At 35.0% G+C, this 23,391-nt stretch overlaps 2 protein-coding genes across 2 annotated transcripts; one reads left to right on the forward strand and one right to left on the reverse strand.

Moving 5' to 3' along the window:
- Window positions 1-1,560: 1,560 nt before the first annotated feature.
- LOC135691202 (protein VAC14 homolog) lies at window positions 1,561-21,803 on the reverse strand. Its single transcript, XM_065208998.2, has 16 exons — window positions 21,645-21,803; window positions 19,078-19,228; window positions 18,534-18,701; window positions 17,491-17,553; window positions 16,812-16,919; window positions 15,836-15,945; window positions 15,043-15,149; window positions 13,566-13,700; window positions 12,774-13,000; window positions 12,424-12,489; window positions 7,823-8,040; window positions 6,379-6,553; window positions 5,650-5,768; window positions 4,569-4,648; window positions 4,291-4,450; window positions 1,561-3,830 (listed from the first exon to the last, which is right to left on the reverse strand). The coding sequence occupies exons 1-16, from the start codon at window positions 21,743-21,745 to the stop codon at window positions 3,665-3,667; spliced, it is 2,154 nt and encodes a 717-aa protein (XP_065065070.2). The 5' UTR covers window positions 21,746-21,803; the 3' UTR covers window positions 1,561-3,664.
- On the forward strand, window positions 8,997-10,964 carry LOC148960328 (uncharacterized). The gene is made up of 2 exons (XM_089115986.1): window positions 8,997-10,119; window positions 10,311-10,964. Exons 1-2 carry the CDS (start codon window positions 9,947-9,949, stop codon window positions 10,552-10,554), a joined length of 417 nt encoding a protein of 138 aa, XP_088972112.1. The 5' UTR covers window positions 8,997-9,946; the 3' UTR covers window positions 10,555-10,964.
- Window positions 21,804-23,391: the final 1,588 nt, after the last annotated feature.

The following is a 23,391-nucleotide window of genomic DNA, read 5'->3' on the forward strand; positions in this document are numbered from 1 at the left end:
TCGGAATTTTGTAAGTCTAAAGGCTTTCTTTTCCCTGTAAATAAATGACCAGATTTTTTGTTAATTTTCATGAAAATTTACTGCAAATAGAGAAGGAAAGGTTGAAGACTATTGTTCTTGTTGGTTTGAACATTTTTTATTATATTTCTCAATCCATTAATCTATGTGATAGGCTATAGCTTTGCAGAATCTCCACTTTTTGTTTGAAAATAATTATCACAAGTTTTTCACGATTAGTAGGATTTAGAAAGAAGAATATACTACACACTTTCATATTAATCAGTTAAGGCAAATTAACTACAGGAATTGATCATAAAATTGACTGTATATTTATGGACAAAGTTGAGCCCATACCCTTGCAAAATTGCAATTTTTAATGAAAAATTCTTTTCACAAACTTTGTCTCAAGCAGTCTGTATCAGAAGAAAGTGTTTTAACATAAATACATGCTCAACATTTTAGTTATATTTCATCGTTAAATGACTTAGAATGATTGTTTAAAAGGATGTAGAATTTTTTTGATATTCCACAATAATTCAGGCAAAAATTTCGCACGGCTAGAGGCTTAAAGTTTCCAGTAAAGACATGTCCAGCTTTTTGGTTAATTTTCATAGTTGATCAACTAAGATGATTAATACAAAGAGGTAAAAATATCATTCAGATTGTTTGAGGCAAAAATTTGTGAAAAGTATTTTCCAACCGAAAAATTCAATTTTTTTAAGGCAATGGACTTAGTATTGGCCAGAAATTTATGGTAAATTTTTTTGGCTAATTTCTCATAGTTAATTGACTTTCATGATTGGTTTAGGAAATTCTACAACCCGTAATTATTTGTAAAAATCAGAATGCCCTAATTAAATTATGCTTTGGCTATAGGTCAACATTTAATTAGAAATCGAGTGTGTGCCAAAACATACAGTGATTACAATTTTAGAATCATTGAGCAAGCATGGTCGTCTTTTCATTTAGGTGTTTTGGAATCTGTTTACATTGAAATAAAGAATCCCGACTTGTGTAGACAGAAAGAGTTCGTTTTCTCTCTTGGACTATTCAACAAGGTGAGGGATAAGCGGTTACGATGGGTCATAAAAAAGAACCAATCAAACGCGCTTTCTTTCTCTCGCGTTACTTTGAATCCGCATCTGTCTAAAGATTTTCTGTTCCATTTTTTAACATTATCCTATGTTTATACTCTGTAGAGGGTCGGACTATAGGATGTATTTTAGTATGATATGTTTCTGCTCTTCCGTGCTATTTTAGAAATTTGCGGTACCAAAGGCTTAAAGGCATTTGACACAGGTAAAGGTGGCTTACAGCCACTCGACCACGAGCGGTTGACCAATAAAATTGCACACAGAGAAAAACACGTGAACAGTTTCCGCCTTTCTGCAAATCGGTGAAATCCTAGAGCAGCGTGCAGTGGTTTCACGTGAGCGGTTTTCAATACCTTTCTTGTGCGCGTACTCTGACCAATTTGGCCTAAGTTATTTTTGGATTCGCCATACTTATACATGTCAAATGCCTTTAAAAAGATCAATAGCCACTTAAAAATATCGATGATCAATGTAAATAACTTTTGAATGAACAAAAAACGGCCTAAATAATACTGACTTAATCAACAGAAAGGTATAAAATCAATACTCTGACTGAAACAAAGATAACCTTCAAATTAAAAAGCTGCATTACGACTGTTAAGTACAAGTTTGTTGATAGAGCCAAAATAGCCTTCTAAACAATAAAAAGTAACTTGCTCCCCTATTACATTCCCATGATCCTGTGCAAATAAACTGTAAACAAGGTTAAAACATTTTCATTCATACTTGTACCTGGAGAGTATTCTGGCGAAAATAAAAAAAGGCCAGTTTTCCAGAATGATGGACAAATATTTATGATACGAAAATTATAAATTATTCTCTAGATCTTTCATAAATTAATCAGATGGTTTTAATCAATGCTTTAATATGAAGATCGTTCACAAACCAACTTAGGCAGATACTTTCAGAGTCATAGATTAGCAAAAAAGCTAGAATAATGTTATATGGAAAAGTCTCAAAAAATGAACTGCAAATTGATAAATCAAAGTTCCAAAAACTATAATATATATATATGTATATAATAATAATAATAAATAATTTGTTTAAAGTTGGCGTACTAAATGAACGTCTGATAGCTATAAAGAAGCTAATTAAGGCCAACTATTAAGGTGACTATATCTGATCTCATCAAAAAAGGTAATGTGCTGTCTGATAAAAATTTCAAATCTGAGCTTTTATAAACGCTGAAAATATACCTCACCTAAAAACATCAGAAAAAAGCGCTAATGAAATATTACTCCTTTTTATGGATAAATGAAACTTTGATTTATCAGCTCTAGAGTTACAAATATCTTGAGCCTTTTTCAGATTCTACAAGTATTATGATCAGTTAATATTTGAAATATGATTATAGGATGGACTAATGCAAAAAGTAAATATAATTTCAAATCAAAGGTTTCTATAAAAAAAACAACTTCACCTTCGACTTGTAAAACAAGGTGACTTTTACAAATTTACAAATTAAAATCTACCCACAGTACAAGATTGTCAAAGAAACTGTTATTAAAATTAGCGTACAAAATTAAATAATCGACATATTTCATAGAAATTAAGTTAGAATTTAACTATAAAACAATTACTGACATTTGACAGCTCTGGCAAATTTGAACTAATTTCAGTGGTTAACTATTTTGAAAATAGAATATGGCGGAAATATCATAAAATATGGGATATCTTTTCTTAAATTGCTGATCAAATTAAAAAAGGTTAAGTGAGAAAATTAAAAGTAGCAATTTGAAATGAAGGAGGACAAAGTTTGCCTGTAGCATAAAAATACAATTTCTTTAGAGAACGCTCATCAACAGTTTTGAAACACGTCATCTTAGTTAAAATTTAGGATTAGAATAAAAAATATAATATATTTTTTAAATGGCATTTGCATTAGATGAAGAATTGTTGATAAAAAGTTATCATCACAAGGCTGGTTTTAAAGAGATTATTAAAATTTCGAAAAAAGTGTCAAACAATGCTGGTTAGGACTAACATCTCATCATTTCAATATGTAAAAAAATATTTCAGGTTTGTGTTATAAGTTTTCAAATAATGCTCCATTTATGGATCATGACCGAAAAACTGAAAACTGCAGTACAGTAAAAAATCGGGGGAAATCTAACATATCCCTCAGACTCTTTCTTGTCTTTTTTATATAAAAAGCCATATAGCTGTTAACAAGCCAGCAAATTGTGCATATGGAAGTTTTAAGAAAATAAAGAAATTCCAAATGATTTGACTACTCACCACGATCCCCTTTACAAAAAATACATAAATTGAAATGAACTGTCTATTTAAGATCTCCAACTAACGATTTTTTTTTACTTGTCTCCTCCATTCATTAACTCCGTAGCTAAGCAAAATTAACATCTACTAGAACGTTTAAAATTGCTATATAATCTAGAAATATGTTAACGATCTCAAAAACGTTGTAAGGGATAGATTTCAAGATTGAAAAGCATCAGTTTCCACTTTTGAAATTTTTCGTTCGGTGACAAAACCGCCACTTAAAAGTGAATGCTTCTTAGCTTGAACCGTCATAAGTATAAACAATATAAATCAATTCACATTTTACCTACCTATAAGACTCCATTTCTAAACAGTTTTTCTCGGTGAGCCGACCTTGTTTTCTTTGATACCGCGTGTTTGTGCTGGATATTTTGAAAATGTTCTAAGAGTTCCTTGAAATCTATTTTCTTGACTGGTTTTCTAAGTTCATGTTCCTCTTTCCCAATATGAAATCCACTGAGAACAAACAACAACAACAACGGATCAGTCAGACCTCTTTAGAGAAAGAAGACATATGCCTTAAGGCATTAATTTTAGATAGAAATCTAAAGATTGAATCAAAGAGAGAAAACTATAAAAGCATCGATTGAGGGTCTTCGTAAATAGAAATTTGTTAGCAACGAAGTTCTATGTGCGGGGAGACTACAACTGCAAACGATTTTGTAAACTAGTCACAGGATTGAACGATGATTTGTCCGTTGATTAGCTATTTTATGACGAGAATTACTTGGTTTTGGCCAATATCCCTATGCAGGATTGATGTTAGGACAGCATATAAAATATACAAGTAAGAACATAACAGCGGATCAGTTGCTAAATAACAATCATTGATGAACTGACAAAATACTAGACGAAGAAAACAGAGAAATGAGTAATGCATTGCTGATAGATTTAAAGACAAGTTTATTTCACTTACCTTTGTTTTACTGCAGGCAATATGTGAACGTTTGGAACACAATCTAATCTATTGCGAAGTAGTGCAAAAGCGGAGCTTTGTGGCAGCAGCATCAACAGTCCGTAAAGTGCTTTTAGTAAGTAGTAATTTCTCTCGGTATCCAACAGTTGAAGTCTAAGATCTGAAAAAGAAATTTTGTGTCCAGTTAGTCGAATTAGTACAACATAATTATCAATACAAAATGGAAAAGGAAAATTGTTTAACCTTTTTGTGTATCAATTTTACAAAGCGATACTTACATGTGAAAATAGGAGATTCTAAAAGTTGAACTAATGTATCGATCTGTGTAAGGAACTCTGCATTCACTTCAATATTTCCACTGTGAAGTGTTAAGAAAGATAAGCTAATTAAAGACATTATAGTTGATGATGATTGATTACGATTCATAGTGATTGGTTATGATTTAGGATGACTGATTAAGTGCTGATTATGGTTTATTATGATTGACGATTGATCACGATTCATAGTGATTGGTTATGATTCAGGATGACTGATTAAGTGCTGATGATGGTTTATTATGATTGACGATTGATTACGATTCATAGTGATTGGTTATGATTTAGGATGACTGATTAAGTGCTGATGATGGTTTATTATGATTGACGATTGATCACGATTCATAGTGATTGGTTATGATTCAGGATGACTGATTAAGTGCTGATGATGGTTTATTATGATTGACGATTGATTACGATTCATAGTGATTGGTTATGATTTAGGATGACTGATTAAGTGCTGATGATGGTTTATTATGATTGACGATTGATCACGATTCATAGTGATTGGTTATGATTCAGGATGACTGATTAAGTGCTGATTATGGTTTATTATGATTGATGATTGATCACGATTCATAGTGATTGGTTATGATTCAGGATGACTGATTAAGTGCTGATGATGGTTTATTATGATTGACGATTGATCACGATTCATAGTGATTGGTTATGATTCAGGATGACTGATTAAGTGCTGATGATGGTTTATTATGATTGATGATTGATCACGATTCATAGTGATTGGTTATGATTCAGGATGACTGATTAAGTGCTGATTATGGTTTATTATGATTGATGATTGATCACGATTCATAGTGATTGGTTATGATTCAGGATGACTGATTAAGTGCTGATGATGGCCGATTATGATTGATTATTGATCTAGATTCATGGTGATTGATTATGACTGATGATCAAGAGCGATAATTGTGATTTACGATGATAATCGATGATGATCATTGATGAAGTTGATGATATTGAAAAAACCAATCGAATTTCAAAATTTATTGTATAATAACAGGATATATAATAACGAAAAAGATACAATTTCAAGATTAGATCGCAAGCATGCTTGTAGGTTTGTGCTAACAAGCAGAGCGAAAATGTCGCTACTGGGTTATGACACCAACAACGGTACAAGCAAGAAAATAAGACGCAGCTTTCCTGCAAATGAATCAAACAATGAATCAAACAATTTACAAAATATCTAATTTGGCAAATAAATTAAATAAAGCCTTTCTATATTTTCTGGTCCAAGGGAGCAACAAGAAAACTTTTCAAATTATTCAAGACTTCAAAGACAAGAAATCCGAGAAAGTATACAGATAACAGATGTTCGCCATAAAGGATAAATAGCCATAAATCTCTGGTAGCATCCATTGCAACACAAGCATCATCGAAAAGTTTAATATGAAAAATTAAAAAAAAGTTGAAAATTCTAACATTTCGTTGTCGAGGAAAAATAAAATTGGTATGAACTGCAAAAGAAATGCATAAAAACTGTCATTAAAATATGCAAAATTAACACAGCCAACATCTACAATAAATAGAACACAAATGAAGTTTGAAAAAGAGCAATTAACATCGTTACAGTATACTTTACAGGATTCTCTAATCGGCTGACGAGATGAAGGGGACAGGGAAAAACATGTTCCTATCCCTACAACTTGTTAAACTTTCAATATTGCAGAATTTAAATTTATCACGAAAGAGACAAAACAGCGAAAGAGTGTATATCTTTTAAAGTATGACTGAAAAACCAATTCCTACACACCTCGTTAGCAAGATCTTTTAGCTTCTGGCGAAGTTCAAACAGCTCACTTGATGTGAGCAAGATCATATTCAAATTGTTTACCATCAGTGAGGCAAACTGCAAGTCTTCCTCCTGCTGGAGAATTTCTGATAGGGCGCAGTAAATGTCAGTTGCATTGAGCAGCAAGCAGAGGTGCCTGGCAGTAGATAAAAACGACAGTGTTGTGAAAGATGGAAATTACTATAAACGAAGTAAAAAAAGACACTGAAATCAATATTGTAGGCCAGAGGGTTATGACAGACCAAGACACTGTGTTCGTCGTAGTAACAACAATTTTTGATGATTAAATAAAAGATTAGCTAAGCAAGCAATATTGAAGATATCACAGGGGCGTACAAAAAACGAACGTACGATTGGGTTTCCCAAGACAAAAAGCAAACTTTTTTCATTTTTCATCAATAAATAAGTTCGGGGTTATCATAAACATTGTTTGTAATACCAGAACGAATGTTAGCATAATAAAATTAATAGTATCATGATACAAGGAAAAATAATGAAAATATATATCACAATTTGCAAATAAAACCAAGAAAGAAACAGCGAAGGAACCTAGAATAATTTTAATCATAAAGTTCTAAAGATAAGAAGAGATACTAGTGTGTCTTAAGATATAAGTTAGATAAAGGTCAAGTTTTAAGACTACACGTTGGCAGATTTCTTGCAAATCAAAACGTAATCCAAAATGTTGTTGATAAGAGTCAAAGCAAGGGCCTGATCAATAAGAGAGATTTTATTGCTAATTACGTTGAGTGACATAGAGTTCACGTTTAAAGAAATAAGAAAAGCAGTAAGAGAAATTATACATAAAAGACAAATCTATGCTGGAATGTAGAGAGTGACCTTGATTTTGTCATTCCTAAGCATTTAAACTGTTGTGTGACTGCAACATTAAGCGCAAACTTAGATAATTTCAGGCAGTTCAATGTAGTGCCAATATATGTAATGTATGAGAGAGAGAGAGAGAGAGAGAGAGAGAGAGAGAGAGAGAGAGAGAGAGAGAGAGAGAGAAGCCAGCTTCGCATTTGTAGAGCATTTATGTACTAAATAAATTATGATAGAGCACAATATATGATTATGAATGAAACAATTAGATCTTTTCTATACATGAAACAAATGGATGCTATGTTTTGTTTTTTGTCCTTTATGCCTTGTATTTTGTCTTCTGTAATCGTTCTCATATTTGCATTTTCTATTGTAGTACCAATGAAGGTTTGAAACTATGTAAAACTGTAAGTGCCAGTCATGGTGCAGAGCTGATGACGCTTTTTTTCGCTATGCTTGACAAAGTTGATCCTTTGTAGTTTTTATCACAGTTTGATAGAAAAAACTGAGCACGAGACGCAATCGAAGCTTTGTATACAAGCAATAAAATTCCTGCAGCAATTAAAAGTTAAATCGATTTTACCTGATGATAAAAGACCCACGGTCATCGAGTAGTTTCCGATCAGTACTAAACATGTTCATCAAATTCATCATAAACTTTGTGAAGTAGGTATTCAGTAATTTTTCGTGCTGAGTTTCATGGCCATCACTTGACTCATAGGCAGCCAGAGAATGGTGCCGCGGGGCCCCAGCCGTCGATGCAGAAATGTCTGATAAAACCTCGAGGTCCAGTAGCACAACCTATGAGAAAAGAAAATAAAAATCTGATTTCAATGAAATCTAGCCATTGTACAACTTCACCTGCATTCAATGTATATTTAGAAGGGCATGCATAATGCTCATTCATGTCCGGTTAAGTAGAAACTCGACATCCAGACGGCATATTATTTTCCTAGAAAAACGGAACTGATATGTTATTAATCCTCCTCGTTGTTTATCATCTAGCCTCGCTTACGCTCTGTGTCACGTGCAAGTTAGGCTATGACACCCAGAACATTTATAGGTTTATAACGTGCGCTCTCAGCAGTTCAGCAGTGTTCTTACTGATGTAACAACCAATGCAACTATTTGAATAAAATTTGAAAAAGCAAAAATCTTTAAAAATTACGTTGACAGGGTAGTAAGCTGAATGTCAACTTCTGTTATAAATTCAGTGATAACAGCAATATTGTAATTGTTGAAGTGTTTATCCTGTATAGTGCAGCCGCTTAACCTCAAAAAATGGACGAATTGTGCATTTTATGATACAAGCATGAAATTTGGTACAAGTACACAGTTTGACACGCTAATTAAGATGAGATGCAGACCCCACTTGAAAATGCCCCCAAATGCTATTTTTAGACTGGGGTACCTGTACCCAGTCCTTTTTTGGTCTTCCTCCATATCTTCTAAACAATGCAAGTTATAAACTCGAAATTTAGTTTTCTGGCGTAATTTGACATGCTGATTAAGATGGGATGCAGACCCCACTTCAAAACGCCCCAAGAATCTATTTTTAGACTGGGGTACCTGTACCCAGTCCTTTTTGCCTTCCTCCGTATCTTTTAAACTATGCACGTTAGAAACCCGATATTTAGTTTTCTGGCGTGATTTGACACGCTGATTAAGATGAAATACAGACCCAACTTCAAAAATGCCCCCAAAAACTATTTTTAGACTGGGGTACCTGTAACCAGTCCTTTTTGGCCTCTCTCCATATCTTTTAAACAATGCAGGTCATAAACTCGAAATTTAGTTTTCTGAAGTACTTTCACATGCTAAATAAGTTGAAATTAAGAGCCCACTTCAAAAATGCTCCCAAAAGCTATTTTTAGACTGGGGTACCTGTACCCAGTCCTTTTTTGGTCTTCCTCCATATCTTTTAAACTATGCAAGTCATTAACCTGAAACTCAGTTTTCTGACGTGATTTGACATGCTGAATAAGATGAAATGCGAAAAAATATTGAAAACCCCCAAAAAATATTTCCTTAGACTGGGGTATTTTTACCCAGTCTTCCATTGGATCCTATTCTTAAATGTGGAAACATGCAAGTTGTAAAACGGGAGTAATTTGACGTTTAAAACAAAATATCTTATAACAAACCTGAACGGTTCTCAGGCCTGGACTCGTTCTATACGGTAAAATCATAAAGAAAGTAATTGTCCTGTATTAGGATTATTCCTAACCTACCACAGGTCAAACTCTGCAACTCTTAAACTATTTTCAGCCTATACCGTAGATTTATGATGGGGATACCTTTTACAGTAAACTGTTTGTTTAGTTCTCTGAACACTGACCATCACAACTGCATAACGGGGAGCAAGGGATGTCATATTTTCGACACATACATTTTCCACGGCAGTTCTTTTTGCACGCACAATGCTTCAGTTCTTTCAAGGACTTTGAGGCCTCTGGGGTTATCATCCATACTGGCAAAATGGAGCCATTCACTTCTTTCCCTCTCCATGCAGTTATATCTGGTAGGTTTTGGATACATTGTAAGGACTGTCTCCAGACATGGCTGAAAATCAAAGCCCAGTGATTAGTTATCTTCATTTTGTGGAAGAGGCAAACTCACTGCCTGGGACGTTTGGAAGGCTTTTCCTGAGGTAACAGAAACTTTCGTTTCTCTTTCAAATGCTCCTGATACAGTTACCAATGAACATATGTCGTTGCTTCAGAGGTACGTGGTTTTGCTGTACGATCGGTCTTCTCAGTGTCTTTCAGTGAATGAAGCAAGGAGGTTTCTCTTTACAAAGAAATCGAGGACAGTTGAAGGCATACCACCAACTGAGGATGCTTTGCATCAACATGCACTTCGGTCAGCTTTTCAAGGAGGGTAAGATTAGATCACACTAGTGACCAATTGCTACGTACATGCCTATACAATGAAATTTTAGATTTTCATGTTGTTTATTGTTGAAGTAACTTATTCTAAAATAGGTCTACTAGAACTTTTTTCTCTTGATACTGCCCATTGCTACAGCATGATACATACTTGATAACTAATCACTGGGCTTTGATTTTCAGCCATGTCTGGAGACAGTCCTTACAATGTATCCAAAACCTACCAGATATAACTGCATGGAGAGGGAAAGAAGTGAATGGCTCCATTTTGCCAGTATGGATGATAACCCCAGAGGCCTCAAAGTCCTTGAAAGAACTGAAGCATTGTGCGTGCAAAAAGAACTGCCGTGGAAAATGTATGTGTCGAAAATATGACATCCCTTGCTCCCCGTTATGCAGTTGTGATGGTCAGTGTTCAGAGAACTAAACGAACAGTTTACTGTAAAAGGTATCCCCATCATAAATCTACGGTATAGGCTGAAAGTAGTTTAAGAGTTGCAGAGTTTGACCTGTGGTAGGTTAGGAATAATCCTAATACAGGACAATTACTTTCTTTATGTTTTTACCGTATAGAACGAGTCCAGGCCTGAGAACCGTTCAGGTTTGTTATAAGATATTTTGTTTTAAACGTCAAATTACTCCCGTTTTACAACTTGCATGTTTCCACATTTAAGAATAGGATCCAATGGAAGACTGGGTAAAAATACCCCAGTCTAAGGAAATATTTTTTGGGGGTTTTCAATATTTTTTCGCATTTCATCTTATTCAGCATGTCAAATCACGTCAGAAAACTGAGTTTCAGGTTAATGACTTGCATAGTTTAAAAGATATGGAGGAAGACCAAAAAAGGACTGGGTACAGGTACTCCAGTCTAAAAATAGCTTTTGGGAGCATTTTTGAAGTGGGCTCTTAATTTCAACTTATTTAGCATGTGAAAGTACTACAGAAAACTAAATTTCGAGTTTATGACCTGCATTGTTTAAAAGATATGGAGAGAGGCCAAAAAAGGACTGGTTACAGGTACCCCAGTCTAAAAATAGTTTTTGGGGGCATTTTTGAAGTTGGGTCTGTATTTCATCTTAATCAGCATGTCAAATTACGCCAGAAAACTAAATATCGGGTTTCTAACGTGCATAGTTTAAAAGATACGGAGGAAGGCAAAAAGGACTGGGTAAAGGTACCCCAGTCTAAAAATAGATTCTTGGGGCGTCTTTGAAGTGGGGTATGCATCTCATCTTAATCAGCATGTAAAATTACGCCAGAACACTAAATTTCAGATTTATGTCTTGCATAGTTTAAAAGATATGGAGGAAGACCAAAAAAGGACTGGGTACAGGTACCCCAGTCTAAAAATAGTTTTGGGGGCATTCTTGAAATAGGGTTTGCATCTCATCTTAATCAGCATGTCAAATTACGCCAGGAAACTAAATATCGGGTTTATAACGTGCATAGTTTAAAAGATACGGAGGAAGGCAAAAAGGACTGGGTACAGGTACCCCAGTCTAAAAATAGATTCTTGGGGCGTTCTGAAGTGGGGTCTGCATCCCATCTTAATCAGCATATCAAATTACGCCAGAAAACTAAATTTCGAGTTTATAACTTGCATTGTTTAGAAGATATGGAGGAAGACCAAAAAAGGACTTGGTACAGGTACCCCAGTCTAAAAATAGCATTTGGGGGCATTTTTCAAGTGGGGTCTGCATCTCATCTTAATTAGCGTGTCAAACTGTGTACTTGTACCAAATTTCATGCTTGTATCATAAAATGCACAGTTCAACTGCTAAGCGGCTGCACTAGTATGAATATTCGTTTTTTATTATTATAAAAATAATCAACTTTGCCCATATCTAATGTAAATAAAATAACTTTAATAAGGAGTCCCTTCAAATCAGAGAAAGCTGGCAGATATTTCGAATAAAATTTTCATTTTTTCAGGAACAAAAAAAGACCGAGCAGCTAGCAAATCCTCACATTCTTGGGCAGAGAACCTTAAATTTCTTTGTAAAAGTCTTGGTATCAAGGCAAAATGCCATTGATTAGTCTTTGAGCCCTGCTCTATACTGACCATAAAAGCAAACGACATACTTTTCTTCCCTTGCAAACCCTATTAAAGAGCATCAACATACTCCAATTTAGTCCAATCAATCTAAAATGTTAGCAGCCTAGCTAATCAGATTTACTTTACGCCAGATGAAAAATACCCACTATTGTAGAAAAGCTGCGAAATTGCTATAGCACTTGTTACAACAGTTGCTAAGTTTAAGAGAGACATTTGGTATTGGTAATAAGCAAAAACCTCATCAGAGGGATCTGAAAGTGTCTTCAGCAGAGCCGGAAACAGCATCTCGATATGCTTGAATAGCTAAAATGAAAAAGACACAACTTGGTCAGTACATTGTTTTTCAAAATATAAAGCTAACGGTAAAGTAAAAAGACAGGCAGACGTATTTTCACAATTTGAGTGTTCATCAGATAAAATGAATAACAACGGCGTATAATTGATGGAATGAACGAATGTCTTTCAAAAACTTATATTTATAAAATTATATAAAGCCTGTGTACAAAGGCATATGTTAACTAGATGACTTACCTGCAAACCTAGAGAGCATGCATAAATGGCGAAACTATAAATTCATGAATACTCACCTTGTTTGGGACTTTCATATGTAACTGAAGAACCCAACGCAAAACAGCCACTCTTGTTTGAATAGCTTTATTCGAGAGCTGTTTAGTTAGAACTTCTACAAATGGCCCAAGCTCTAGCTGTACACTGGACTTTCCCGGATTATCTTTCTTTGCAACCTCGTTATCATCCTCAGTGGTAATTAGACGCATTAAGCCTTGGTTAACAGCTTTGGCAACTTCACGAATATCTAAGAAAAGCTAAGGAAACATGACAGGGTAGCAGTATCAAAGGGCTTTGGGATACATTAATCCTTTGTAGCACGGTAACAATGCGTAGCACTAATTTCAAGTTAAAAAGGACAAAAAGTACACCAATTTCATCTTATGACAAAAAAGATGAGACCACTTTTGTTTCCAACACATTCGAGAGCCCTTTCATAAAATGTCTAAAATACACCATCAAAGTAGGCACATGGTCAGCAAAAGAAACCTCAGGCCCTGTGGCATTACTTTAACAAACATCAAATAAAATGTTCAAAATGAAACTCAACCTCTTCGGAAATGTTTAAACCTTGCTATATAAGACCTCGAAATATCTTTATGAATTAGCAAAGTAGCAAAACCAATGCCATATGCATTAAACATTGCCCAGTGAGAATGGCACACAAGAATTTCCGAAATTTTGGACGAAATTCTCAGACTTAAAGAGGGGTTATAATTACAATTTTTGGCTTGTGACAGTAGAGTGGTGGCTGATTTTCTATACACCCGAGATATTCTTTTAGAAAGTTTGACTAGAACAACAGAGGATACGTTGTTTGCTCTGGTCATAAGACACACACGGAAGAACAGCAGTCAGAATGTTCGCGCTGAAGGCGAGCATTGTCCGACCAGACAACGCAACGAACTCGCGTATCCAAGTAATGGCTGTGAACTGGATGACTTCGTCTGCGAAAAAAGAAAATGAAGAAAAGCCTTAATGGTGTAATCTATATCAACAGAAAGTATTTTCACTGTAGATCATATATTCTAAAAGAACAAAAATTCACTCCTTTATATAAGTAATATCATTATAATCTGTTACAAATTGCTTGAAATATGACCTGACATTTCCTCAAGGATTCTCATCCAGTCGGTTTGGTTCATAAACTTTAGAGACAAGACCAAATTACGGTACAAAGAATGAGATCATCATCACGACATATCTAGCATCCACAAAATCATCCACATCTTTGTCCTGCAATTCATACACCAAAATACCCTATCAAGCAATTGTAATTCGCGATAAACTGTACTTGCTTCTGTTTTTAATTTATACAGAAACTCCGAGGCACTAGAAACTTCGTTTATCATATTGTCATTTTCTCGCTTTCTCCGGCACAAAGCGATATTCTTTGTCACATCTTCAAATGACAGTGATTTGATAGGGGAGACGTATGTGCTCGTTTGGCTATTTCTGTGTAATCACTTAAAAACTCTGTTTAGCTGTTTTCAACACTGGGTGCCTTTATCTACCCATAAAAAGACTGCAAAAATAGAAATAAGGTCAACTCGACTTTTCAATCCTAGCCCTGCATCTATCATCAGGAAAGCTTCTAGCTTTTATATTTAAACATCGTAATTTTATACATTTCATTTTTCTAACTTGGCAGCTTTCTGGTGATCGCATCAACAGAGGTGGCGCCAGAAATCTTCCGATAGAGTGGCTGGAGCTTTCGACAGGGGGGCTAAAATGACTAAAATAAGCAGTTTTCGTACGTTATTTTGTCAAATTTGCTCCGACAATAACCTAAAATTTACTCCGATGGGGGGGGGGGGGGGTGCTCTAGATGCTTTCGACAGAGAGGCTGTAGTCCCCCATAGCCCTCTCCTGGCGCCACCACTTCGCATCAAGCGTCAAACTCGGAAAAGCAACTTCATACCGTACACCAAAAGCGCGTACAGGTTTGCCTAAACGGCATCGAGCACTTAATGACAAACCCGTAAACAGTGACTTTAATTCAATTTCATTGCATCTAGTTTAATATCTTTTAAACACTTTTAGCTAATATCAAAATATAACACTGTTAGCTTATATACAAAAATCGACCTAAACGCCAATCAGATGGTCACTGACAACAGCAAATTTAATATAGATAGAAAATAGCAGTAAAGAATGTTGAATAGTATGCATGAGGCGGCAAGAAAATGGATTAGGCAGGATTGTATTAAGTAATAAAATTCAAGCATCTAAAGAGTCTATCAAACCAGTTGCAGAAGAAAATTACAGTTGAAAAACACTCGCAGTTACCTTCAGATTGTGAGTGTAAGACTAAAATATTGACCATGTTGGCAAAATTTACATTTGAATGGTTCTTTTTTATATCTTTTAAGAACTCTCCAAGGATAAATTCGCACCTGAAAATTAAAAAAGGGTTAACAGTGAGCTACCTGTGTTTGGGTCGTCAGGTTTGCAGTTTTAAAACAATTCTGGAAACTTCTGGAAAATTGACTATATTGACAACACGATTGTTCAGAAGTGGCAGCCCTAAATGTCAAATCCAACCTCAAATCAATCGAGGAAATACCTTTTCTCTAAAACTAACACCAATAGAGGAGAATGAATCCATAAAAAGTTTACAATAGGGTTGCTCCAAATACTTATCTTTTTCAGAATTATAAGTTGTATATTATTCTAACACTGAAAATCAGGTGCCATTGAGATCATTTTCTTATCCGAATCCATATAAATTGACAAGAATTCTTTCTTTAGGAAATCCATGCCAACGCAAAAAACAGCAAAAATAGTGACAACTGAACGAGAACTCTGGCAAACCAAAAGCACACTGTAAAGAGGCTGTTCGTCGGACCGTAACTCTGACGAAGCTCTTCATGTCTTCACTTAATTTTGCTAATCAATTTCCGCAGCACAACAAAGTTTTGGTTGTATGGCGCTGTTCTTCAACATCTTGCGCTGTTCTAGCTCACCATTTGGATACATTTGCAAGGCAGTCCCTGGAGGCAAGTGACAGCACTTAACATCGTTGATTTGCAATCAAATGTTACATTAAACATGTTCTTCATAATAAAGGTACAAAACTTACATTTTCCTTATTTCGCCATTGTTATCTCTAAATATACTGAAAAGACCATCTAAGAATTCAGGGAGATGAGCAAGCAAGTCAAGCTCTGGTACAGCATCAAGTGCAGAGAGCTGGAATGAAAACGTCACATCTTATACTCAAACAATGTATACAACATTAACAAGCATTGGATCAACATGATATCATGTACAAACTTTACAAATAAACTTAAACAACGGTAACATGGTCACTGCTCAAAATCACTGCCATTTATTCAAAAGGCAAATGTTTAGTGTCGAAAAACTGATGTCCCTGCTTTACCAACAATAGTTCACATTCAACAGTGTATTTGCTTTATCTGCCCTTCAACTTCACAGCAAATGCTTTACTAAACGGCAACTGGTATATAATCGAAAATGACAAATTTCTTAAACAGTTTTCAAAACTGCTCAGCACAAGAATGATTGACTTTCCATTTTCTCACACGGATAAGTGCAGAATTTTCAAAAGATAGATTTCAAAAGGAGATATCCTCTCGTGTGATATGATACGTTTGTCGATATGATACAAATCGAAATTCTGCCTCGTAGATCTGATTTACGTATCATCATCCATGCCTTGCTCGATTAACATTTCTTTTATTGCCATTAAGTTTATCAGAGCTACGACTTTACAAATAAGGTGGGAAAGAATGGTCTTCGTTGCCTATAGAGCAATTATCTTAAAACTATCTGGCAAAGAAACTACACTAAAACAAGAGCAATATAACATTTTCTGCTTCAGCTGTTGAATTCTAAGTTTACTTCAAATTATATTCTTACTGCAGTACTAGGATTAGATGTTTATTGATCAAATGCAACAGCAAAATATCAGCAAAACTGTTAAAAATAGCAATCCAGTACTCTGAATGAAGAAAATTGGACCCGTAAGAAATGATGCTCAGCTGGAGAGAAAATATTTGTTGCAGATCATAGCAAGGTTATATACAGATACCAACCCAAGAAACTAGAAACTGTTTGGCATGGGGGTTCGTAGTGTAAATCCTTTCCCTAAGCAGTGGCATGAATGAAACCAAATCAAAATCACCACTCTCAGTGACAACATCCTGAAAAAAGGACAAAACAAGAAATACATTTATATGCAGTTAAAAAAGGTTAACTTAAAAAGGCAAATTTTTATTCGATTTCTCTGAAAGCCTTTAAGGAATTTTATTATTAGATACTTCATAATTAAAATGCTGATGATCAACCACATGTGACAAAAAGCAATGTCAAAAATACCAAAATGGAGGATGGGGAGTGGCAACTCAGGCCTTGCCATTTGTGGAGAGCCATAGCTCTTGCTCCCCTGCAGGCTCTTCTCTAAAAGGCAAATTGCTGTCCTTGAAATCAATTTTTCCCTTGATTCCATTCATATTCTTCATCTACAAATAGTTCACCTGAAAATTACTAGGAGAGCTGTTTACTGCTCCCCTGCTAAAAGTCTTGACCAGGCCTGTAACTCTGTTGCTGGAAATATGGACTTGACAACAAACAGACTCTTCTGTCCATTTTAGTTTATGACAAATAATGCCATAAAATTAAAATGAACAGTGGAAGAAGACAGAGTATAAAAATGCCAATTCTTTAAGATTGCCATAAATGGGGCAAATTCAGTTTAAAAGATTTAACTCCAACCTTGATTAATCTGTCAAGAAGCTCTGCACCATTTTTTACATTTGGATCAGGATCAGCAGCTAACTACAAAAGAAAAAATATCAACTACATTGGCGGTGCTAGATGAGGGGGGGGGGCTTGGGGGCTTCAGCCCTCCCCCCACTTTTTTGCAAAAAGTGTTTTTTAAAAAAGGGCAAAAGAAGGAAATAAAAGAAAAGAACAATGCGACAAAACCTTTGGTTGCTTAATTTCGAAGGAATAACCCAACGTCCATGGAAACATTTGTTTATTTGTTATGGGGTCTCATAAAGTAATAAATTCCATTCTAAGACTTGAATTAATCCAACGTAATGAAAGCATGCCTTACAAATAGCAAAATGTTTTAAATAATTACTTGGAAATGACTACAGAAAATATTCGGAAAATATGTATTTTATACTAATCTAAAAAGCATGGTCGCGAAAATTTTCTGCTTGCTTCGCTCGCAGGGAAGCCTCTTCATTCGAATTACCTAGGGCTCACGACAACCTCTTGCTGGTCCCCTTCAAATGTACTGCTATTATAACAAGGGCCCCAAAAAATAATAGGCATAAAATATCATGAAGGGTTTAAGTGCGTTTTTCAAAGTTGGTTCTTCAGTCTAATAATGCTTTCAACTCGAGCTGCCCCCTTCCCCCCCTTTTAATTTCTTGATGCCACCCTTGAATTAAAAATATTTGAGTATACATGCAATGCCATGCTCAGGTTATGGTGACCATAGGAGTAACATATCTATTGTGAATGAAAACAAGCTCCAAATTTACTAAAAGGATAGATGTCTCAAATTTAGCTGCATACACATGTCTTTCATTGGTAGAGAGTAGCAATAAGCTTTTTCATTGAAAGTAACAGCTTACTGTGCATCTTAATAAACAGAGAGCTAAACAAAAAAGCTTTGGAGTTGTAATGCCTCTAATTTTAAAAGAATTTACATGGGTGATAAAAAATTTTCATTTTCTAAATATTAATTCATGGGAACACAAAATGAGAGTCACTAAAACAAGTAAGCATACAAAATGTCTTACCTTACTTAAGCCATCAAAAATATCATTGAAAAATGGCAAGATGGTCTCTCTTGCTACTTTAGCAATATTATACAAGGCTTCACAAGCATAGTAGCGGACTCTGCTGTCTTGATCAAAGAAGCAAGACAGAACTGGTGGGACGAGAAGTGACAGGTATATACTTGCATCCTACAGAAAAAAATATCAATTAGCTTTCTGTTAGCCTCACATTGCAGGATCCAATGTTTCGATTAAAGATATCAAATCACTGAAATGCTACTTATCATACTTTATAAACTGGAAAGGTCATATCCACATTAGAAACTAAATTGATGAAATTTCACTAATCAAGGTTGCTGAAAAAGATTTAACAAGACTCTACAAACAATGAATAAAACTGGCCAATCAATTAGAAAAAACATATTCCAAATTTGTTAACTGTTTTGTTTGAAAATATAATAGTTTGCTATGGCATAAACATGTATCATGACAAATTTTAGGTAACAGATCAATCTACAAAATTTTGCAGTAAAAAACAATACCTGATTGCTAAATTTTCACTTACCTTTCCCAATGCTATTGCTGTAGCTGCTAAACCTATCAGGCCTCCTTTTCGGCTATGAGGATTTTGGGAATTGGCAAATTCTTGAGTTAGAATTTGGACTAGTTTTCTTGTCTGTTTCACATCATTGTTACTTGAAAATTCTCTGACCATACTGTATCAAAAATAGAGTAAAAACAATACTTTAGTTGAAATTCCAGTGGGATAATAAGAATTATGAATTAAGGAGCCCTTAAGCTTAAGCAAAGAGAAAAGCTAAGGAACAATTTGCCACTTTGAATATATCTGAAGTGCTTAATAAATGAAGTGAAATAAAAGCTGCCTGACGGTGCTTCACAAACTTAAAATGATAGTTTTAATTTTTATGGTGAAGAGATTGAGTAGTGGTGCATGTCTTATGAGTATGAAAATCAAGATTGAGTATGTTGAGGTGATGAGAACACAATATTTCTACAGGATCAGTGAAAATGTTAAGGTAGCAAGTGCATCTCTTAGAAAGATGAATTATTAATTCACTGCAGGCTGTCACACCTACATACGACAAGACTTTCTTAGGCAAAAAAGTTCACAGCACTGTTAATGGCTGTAGTGTGGTATCAAAATACTTTGGTGACTGCAATGTTACTAGGTGTAGGTCCCCTATGATCTAGAATTTATCATATTTGTCAGAAACTTCTATCCATTGTATGATTTCACTAAATGCTTATATACTGTTAGAAAAAGCTTGAGACTTTTTTGAAAATGCGTCTACTAGCCAGTCCCAGATTCTATCTAGCTCCCTTGCAAATGACAACAGTTATACTATTGCTATCATTTGCACAGTTATACTACAGTTCTACTTTTATCTGCATGGGCATGCAATCATGTGCCTAGGCAAGGCAAGGTGCACATTTTGTCACACACCTGCTTCTCAAAAAGCAGTGATATTAGGCACCTCAGCCATTTTCAAAGATTACTTTTTGATCAGAAATTATGTCTTGTTGCACCAGAAATCATATTTTGATAACAACATTCATCATTTAGGGATTTGCATGACACAATATGCCTTTTAAACAATGGAAAACCTTATGTGCCAGATTAGGTGTTATAGACACCCAAAAAAGAAACTTCCACCATTTTGATCCAAAAATAAATTTGTAACAGTAAATGTACTGAACAAGCGTATCTAGACTTTAAACACGTTTTTAATATAAAAATTATTTTCTGTTATGATAAGAGCAGCGACACAGATTTAGAGTGAATTACCTAAAGATTTCACTCAAGTAGAAACTGGCCTTTAACTTAGTTGAACAACCCGAGTTAAAAGTTCGGATCTCCAAGCATTACCTGTTGTGCCTAAAATAGATTTAATTGCTATTTTATGCAGGCTGCCCCTTGATCAATTATGTATTGGAGCATTCCTGAATGTAAGTGAACTGACAAATATTTCTAGCACCGGTCCTTTTAGCTAAGGCCATTCACTTGGGATGACTGCACTTTAGTGACCCACTTTTTGTTTCACTAAGTTGAGTTGAATTACAAACCTTTCGATCTAGCCAGGTTTCTAGGCTTCTGAAACAATCATAAGTTCGAATCTCAGAAGTTCAGATTCACTCTCATACAATTGCAGCTATAGATCAGTTTTAAAATCAGGTTGGATGACTTTGTTCTATGAATTTGTCTTGAGGGCAACCACCCCCAAACCCCCATACATTATCATTGATTGATTAATTTCATTCCATATCCAGTTATAAATGGATTTCTTTGTTTCTTCAAATCTTCGTTCTCATTTTTGCTTGTATCATCACTGCTAGGTAGTAGCGATTCAATTCAACTTCCAATCAGGAAACAAAAAATGTGTCGCTAAACTGCAGTCTAGACCGTTCACTTAAACTCGTGTTTTTTAATTAAAAGAGACATTATTCATTTACTTTAAAAAATTGACCCAATGATGTTCTTGGAAATAGTGGTACTTGACTGATGAATAAGCACAGCAGGGCTCACAACACATTACTGCATATTTTTCTCATATGATTATGGAAAAGTGAATGCTTTTTCCGATCTGCCCTCAATGTTTCCCGGCTTGTTTAGATATTTAGAAAGACTCCAAGTTTTGAGAAAAGAAAACGCTATTTATTGCTCTGAGAAATCTTTGATTTAGCCATGATTTAAAATTTTCACAACGAATGTAATAAAGAGTTATCCAGCTTTTCTATGACTTATAACTATTATTGTTATATTATATCATTTATATTTTCGTTCACACGATGGCAGGCACGCATCCTAAAGTTTTGGGTGTGTGCAACTGCAAGAAAATGACCTTACCTGGTCTGGTCAAACATTTCATTTCGTGGATGTGGCCTAATAATTCTAAACTTAGAATAGAGTAAACAGCTTAATACACCATTTCTAAACCACAAGTTTCGGCACTGTCCTAGAAGCACACGTCGCGATAATTTAAATTTATAAAGTCAATTATAAATTCGATCTACATCTAAAAACATGACAGTCAACTTCAAATGGGCCTAAAGTTATTGAGGCAAACCATAAAAAGAAAAAGACCTTAAAAAATCAAAATATGCAAGTAATACCGCTCTATTTCCAACGCAGCAGTCTTCCTTTTTTCGTAAAGTTTGTCATTAAGGCCCCTCACAATTTGAAGAGATAGCGGAGATAAGTCCCTTTCCGCCATTCTTCGACGCTCTTTTGACCTGCTTGACCTCTTTTCCAAAAAGTGGACCTTGTGCCCCTGCCTGGTTGCTACGAGGTGGCTCCATTTCTTTTGATCAGTGTTTTGAAAAACAAACCAAAATTTCCCTTCCACTACCCTCAGAAAAATGCGAAACAAATATTTTGACGTAAAGACCCAATAAGGTCTCTACTTCAAGGAGGAATACTTAAACTTTGAAACAATTCTCGAATTTTTATCTTCACATTTTGGCAAAAATGGATCATAATTTAAACGCAAAAACGGTCAAATTTAAAGAAATATCTAAATATTCAAAACAAAGTAACACGCGACCGAACGGTCCAAACAACATGAATTTTTCAGTACAAGCTAATTTAAAGATGAATTGAAAATAAAATAAAGATGATTTCAATTCTGAAGTCCATTTTTGAAAAAGATCCGTAGATAGCGAGATACAAAATTGATGACGTCAACTCGGATCCATCAATCTACCATGCATGCCCAAATAAAAGGGGAAACTTAGGTCGAAGGGGCTGTTCCAGACCAAAACCCCCACTACCAAGATCTTTTGAAGAGAATGAGGGGGCTTGGCTGAATTTTCTTAAAAAAAGTGACGGTAGTATTTCAAGACTTTCGGCAGAAATAGTTCATTGTACATTCGAGGTGATCAATTGTGCAAACAGGGGCCTCAGCAAAACATTTTAAATATCCAGTCTTATCGTACTTCTTTGCAGTTTTTCTATGAATATCAGTTTACATAAAGATAGAAAGTTTTCGCGAAAGAGACATCGGTCATGAGTCTTTACTCAGGGCGATAAATCTCTTCTTACAAATGGTTTATAATAAACAACAAGTGTACCCACGAACATTTTATCTAACCGAAGCTGCATGTCTCACTGCAAAAACATTTACAATAATGCTAAACATGTGCATTTCCTAATCGCAACGTACAAAATTTAAATTTCTGTCAAGAAGCAACCTAACTCAGTACTGAAATAAAATTAACTGAAAACTTCAGAGATTGAGCCCTCAGAACATTGTCTTCCTCTTCTTCAATGCTTTGAATTATCAACAACGAAACGAGAGCTGATCAGACATTCAAACTTAAATCAACAGGGTTCATGATAATAAGAATAATCATGACACTTTAGCTGGGTAAGGTGCGTGATAACTCGTTTTTTGTAACATATACATCGCATTTAAGACAACAAGGCTGCGTTCGTTTGTCAAATAGACTGCTTAAAAGGGGTTTTTGGTGTGCCTACCGAGGTTGTGCAGTGAAACTGTGGCTAGAAACGAGTTGGTAATTTATTTTACACAGTCCTTTCGTTTATGAGTCAAATGTAACCATGTTTGATAAAATCAGAATTTAAAGATCGTAGAGTGGTAGGTTCCCAAATGGAAAAGGCATAGAAGAGAAATTAATGTGCACACTTAACATCAAGTTTGATAGAAGAATGGGCACATTACATATCGTGAGCCTCGTATTGACACACTTTTTTGGTAATGGGCAGTTGTAACAATATACAATACTGGTCACTGGCATAATTTTCTACTAACATAATCGAGCATTTCTAGGTGGGAGGGGCGAGTGTGGGGTAACATAATAAAATATTAGCTTAAATATGGGTTTTTTACCACCAAAGATT

Source organism: Rhopilema esculentum, chromosome 4, assembly GCF_057945365.1.
Source record: "Rhopilema esculentum isolate cy_ngs chromosome 4, ASM5794536v1, whole genome shotgun sequence".
Classification (NCBI taxonomy): Eukaryota; Metazoa; Cnidaria; class Scyphozoa; order Rhizostomeae; family Rhizostomatidae; genus Rhopilema; species Rhopilema esculentum.

Bases quoted from the DNA above. Each gene is read 5' to 3' on its own strand.
- LOC148960328 (XM_089115986.1), top strand. From the start codon at position 9,947: ATGTCGTTGCTTCAGAGGTACGTGGTTTTGCTGTACGATCGGTCTTCT. The intron at 10,120-10,310 runs GTAAGATTAGAT...TTTGATTTTCAG, and splicing joins CGGTCAGCTTTTCAAGGAGG to CCATGTCTGGAGACAGTCCT.
- LOC135691202 (XM_065208998.2), bottom strand. From the start codon at position 21,745: ATGGCGGAAAGGGACTTATCTCCGCTATCTCTTCAAATTGTGAGGGGC. The intron at 6,554-7,822 runs GTAAAATCGATT...ATCTACTGCCAG, and splicing joins CGTGGGTCTTTTATCATCAG to GCACCTCTGCTTGCTGCTCA. The intron at 5,769-6,378 runs GTGTGTAGGAAT...ATTCATTTGCAG, and splicing joins TAAAAGATCTTGCTAACGAG to GAAAGCTGCGTCTTATTTTC.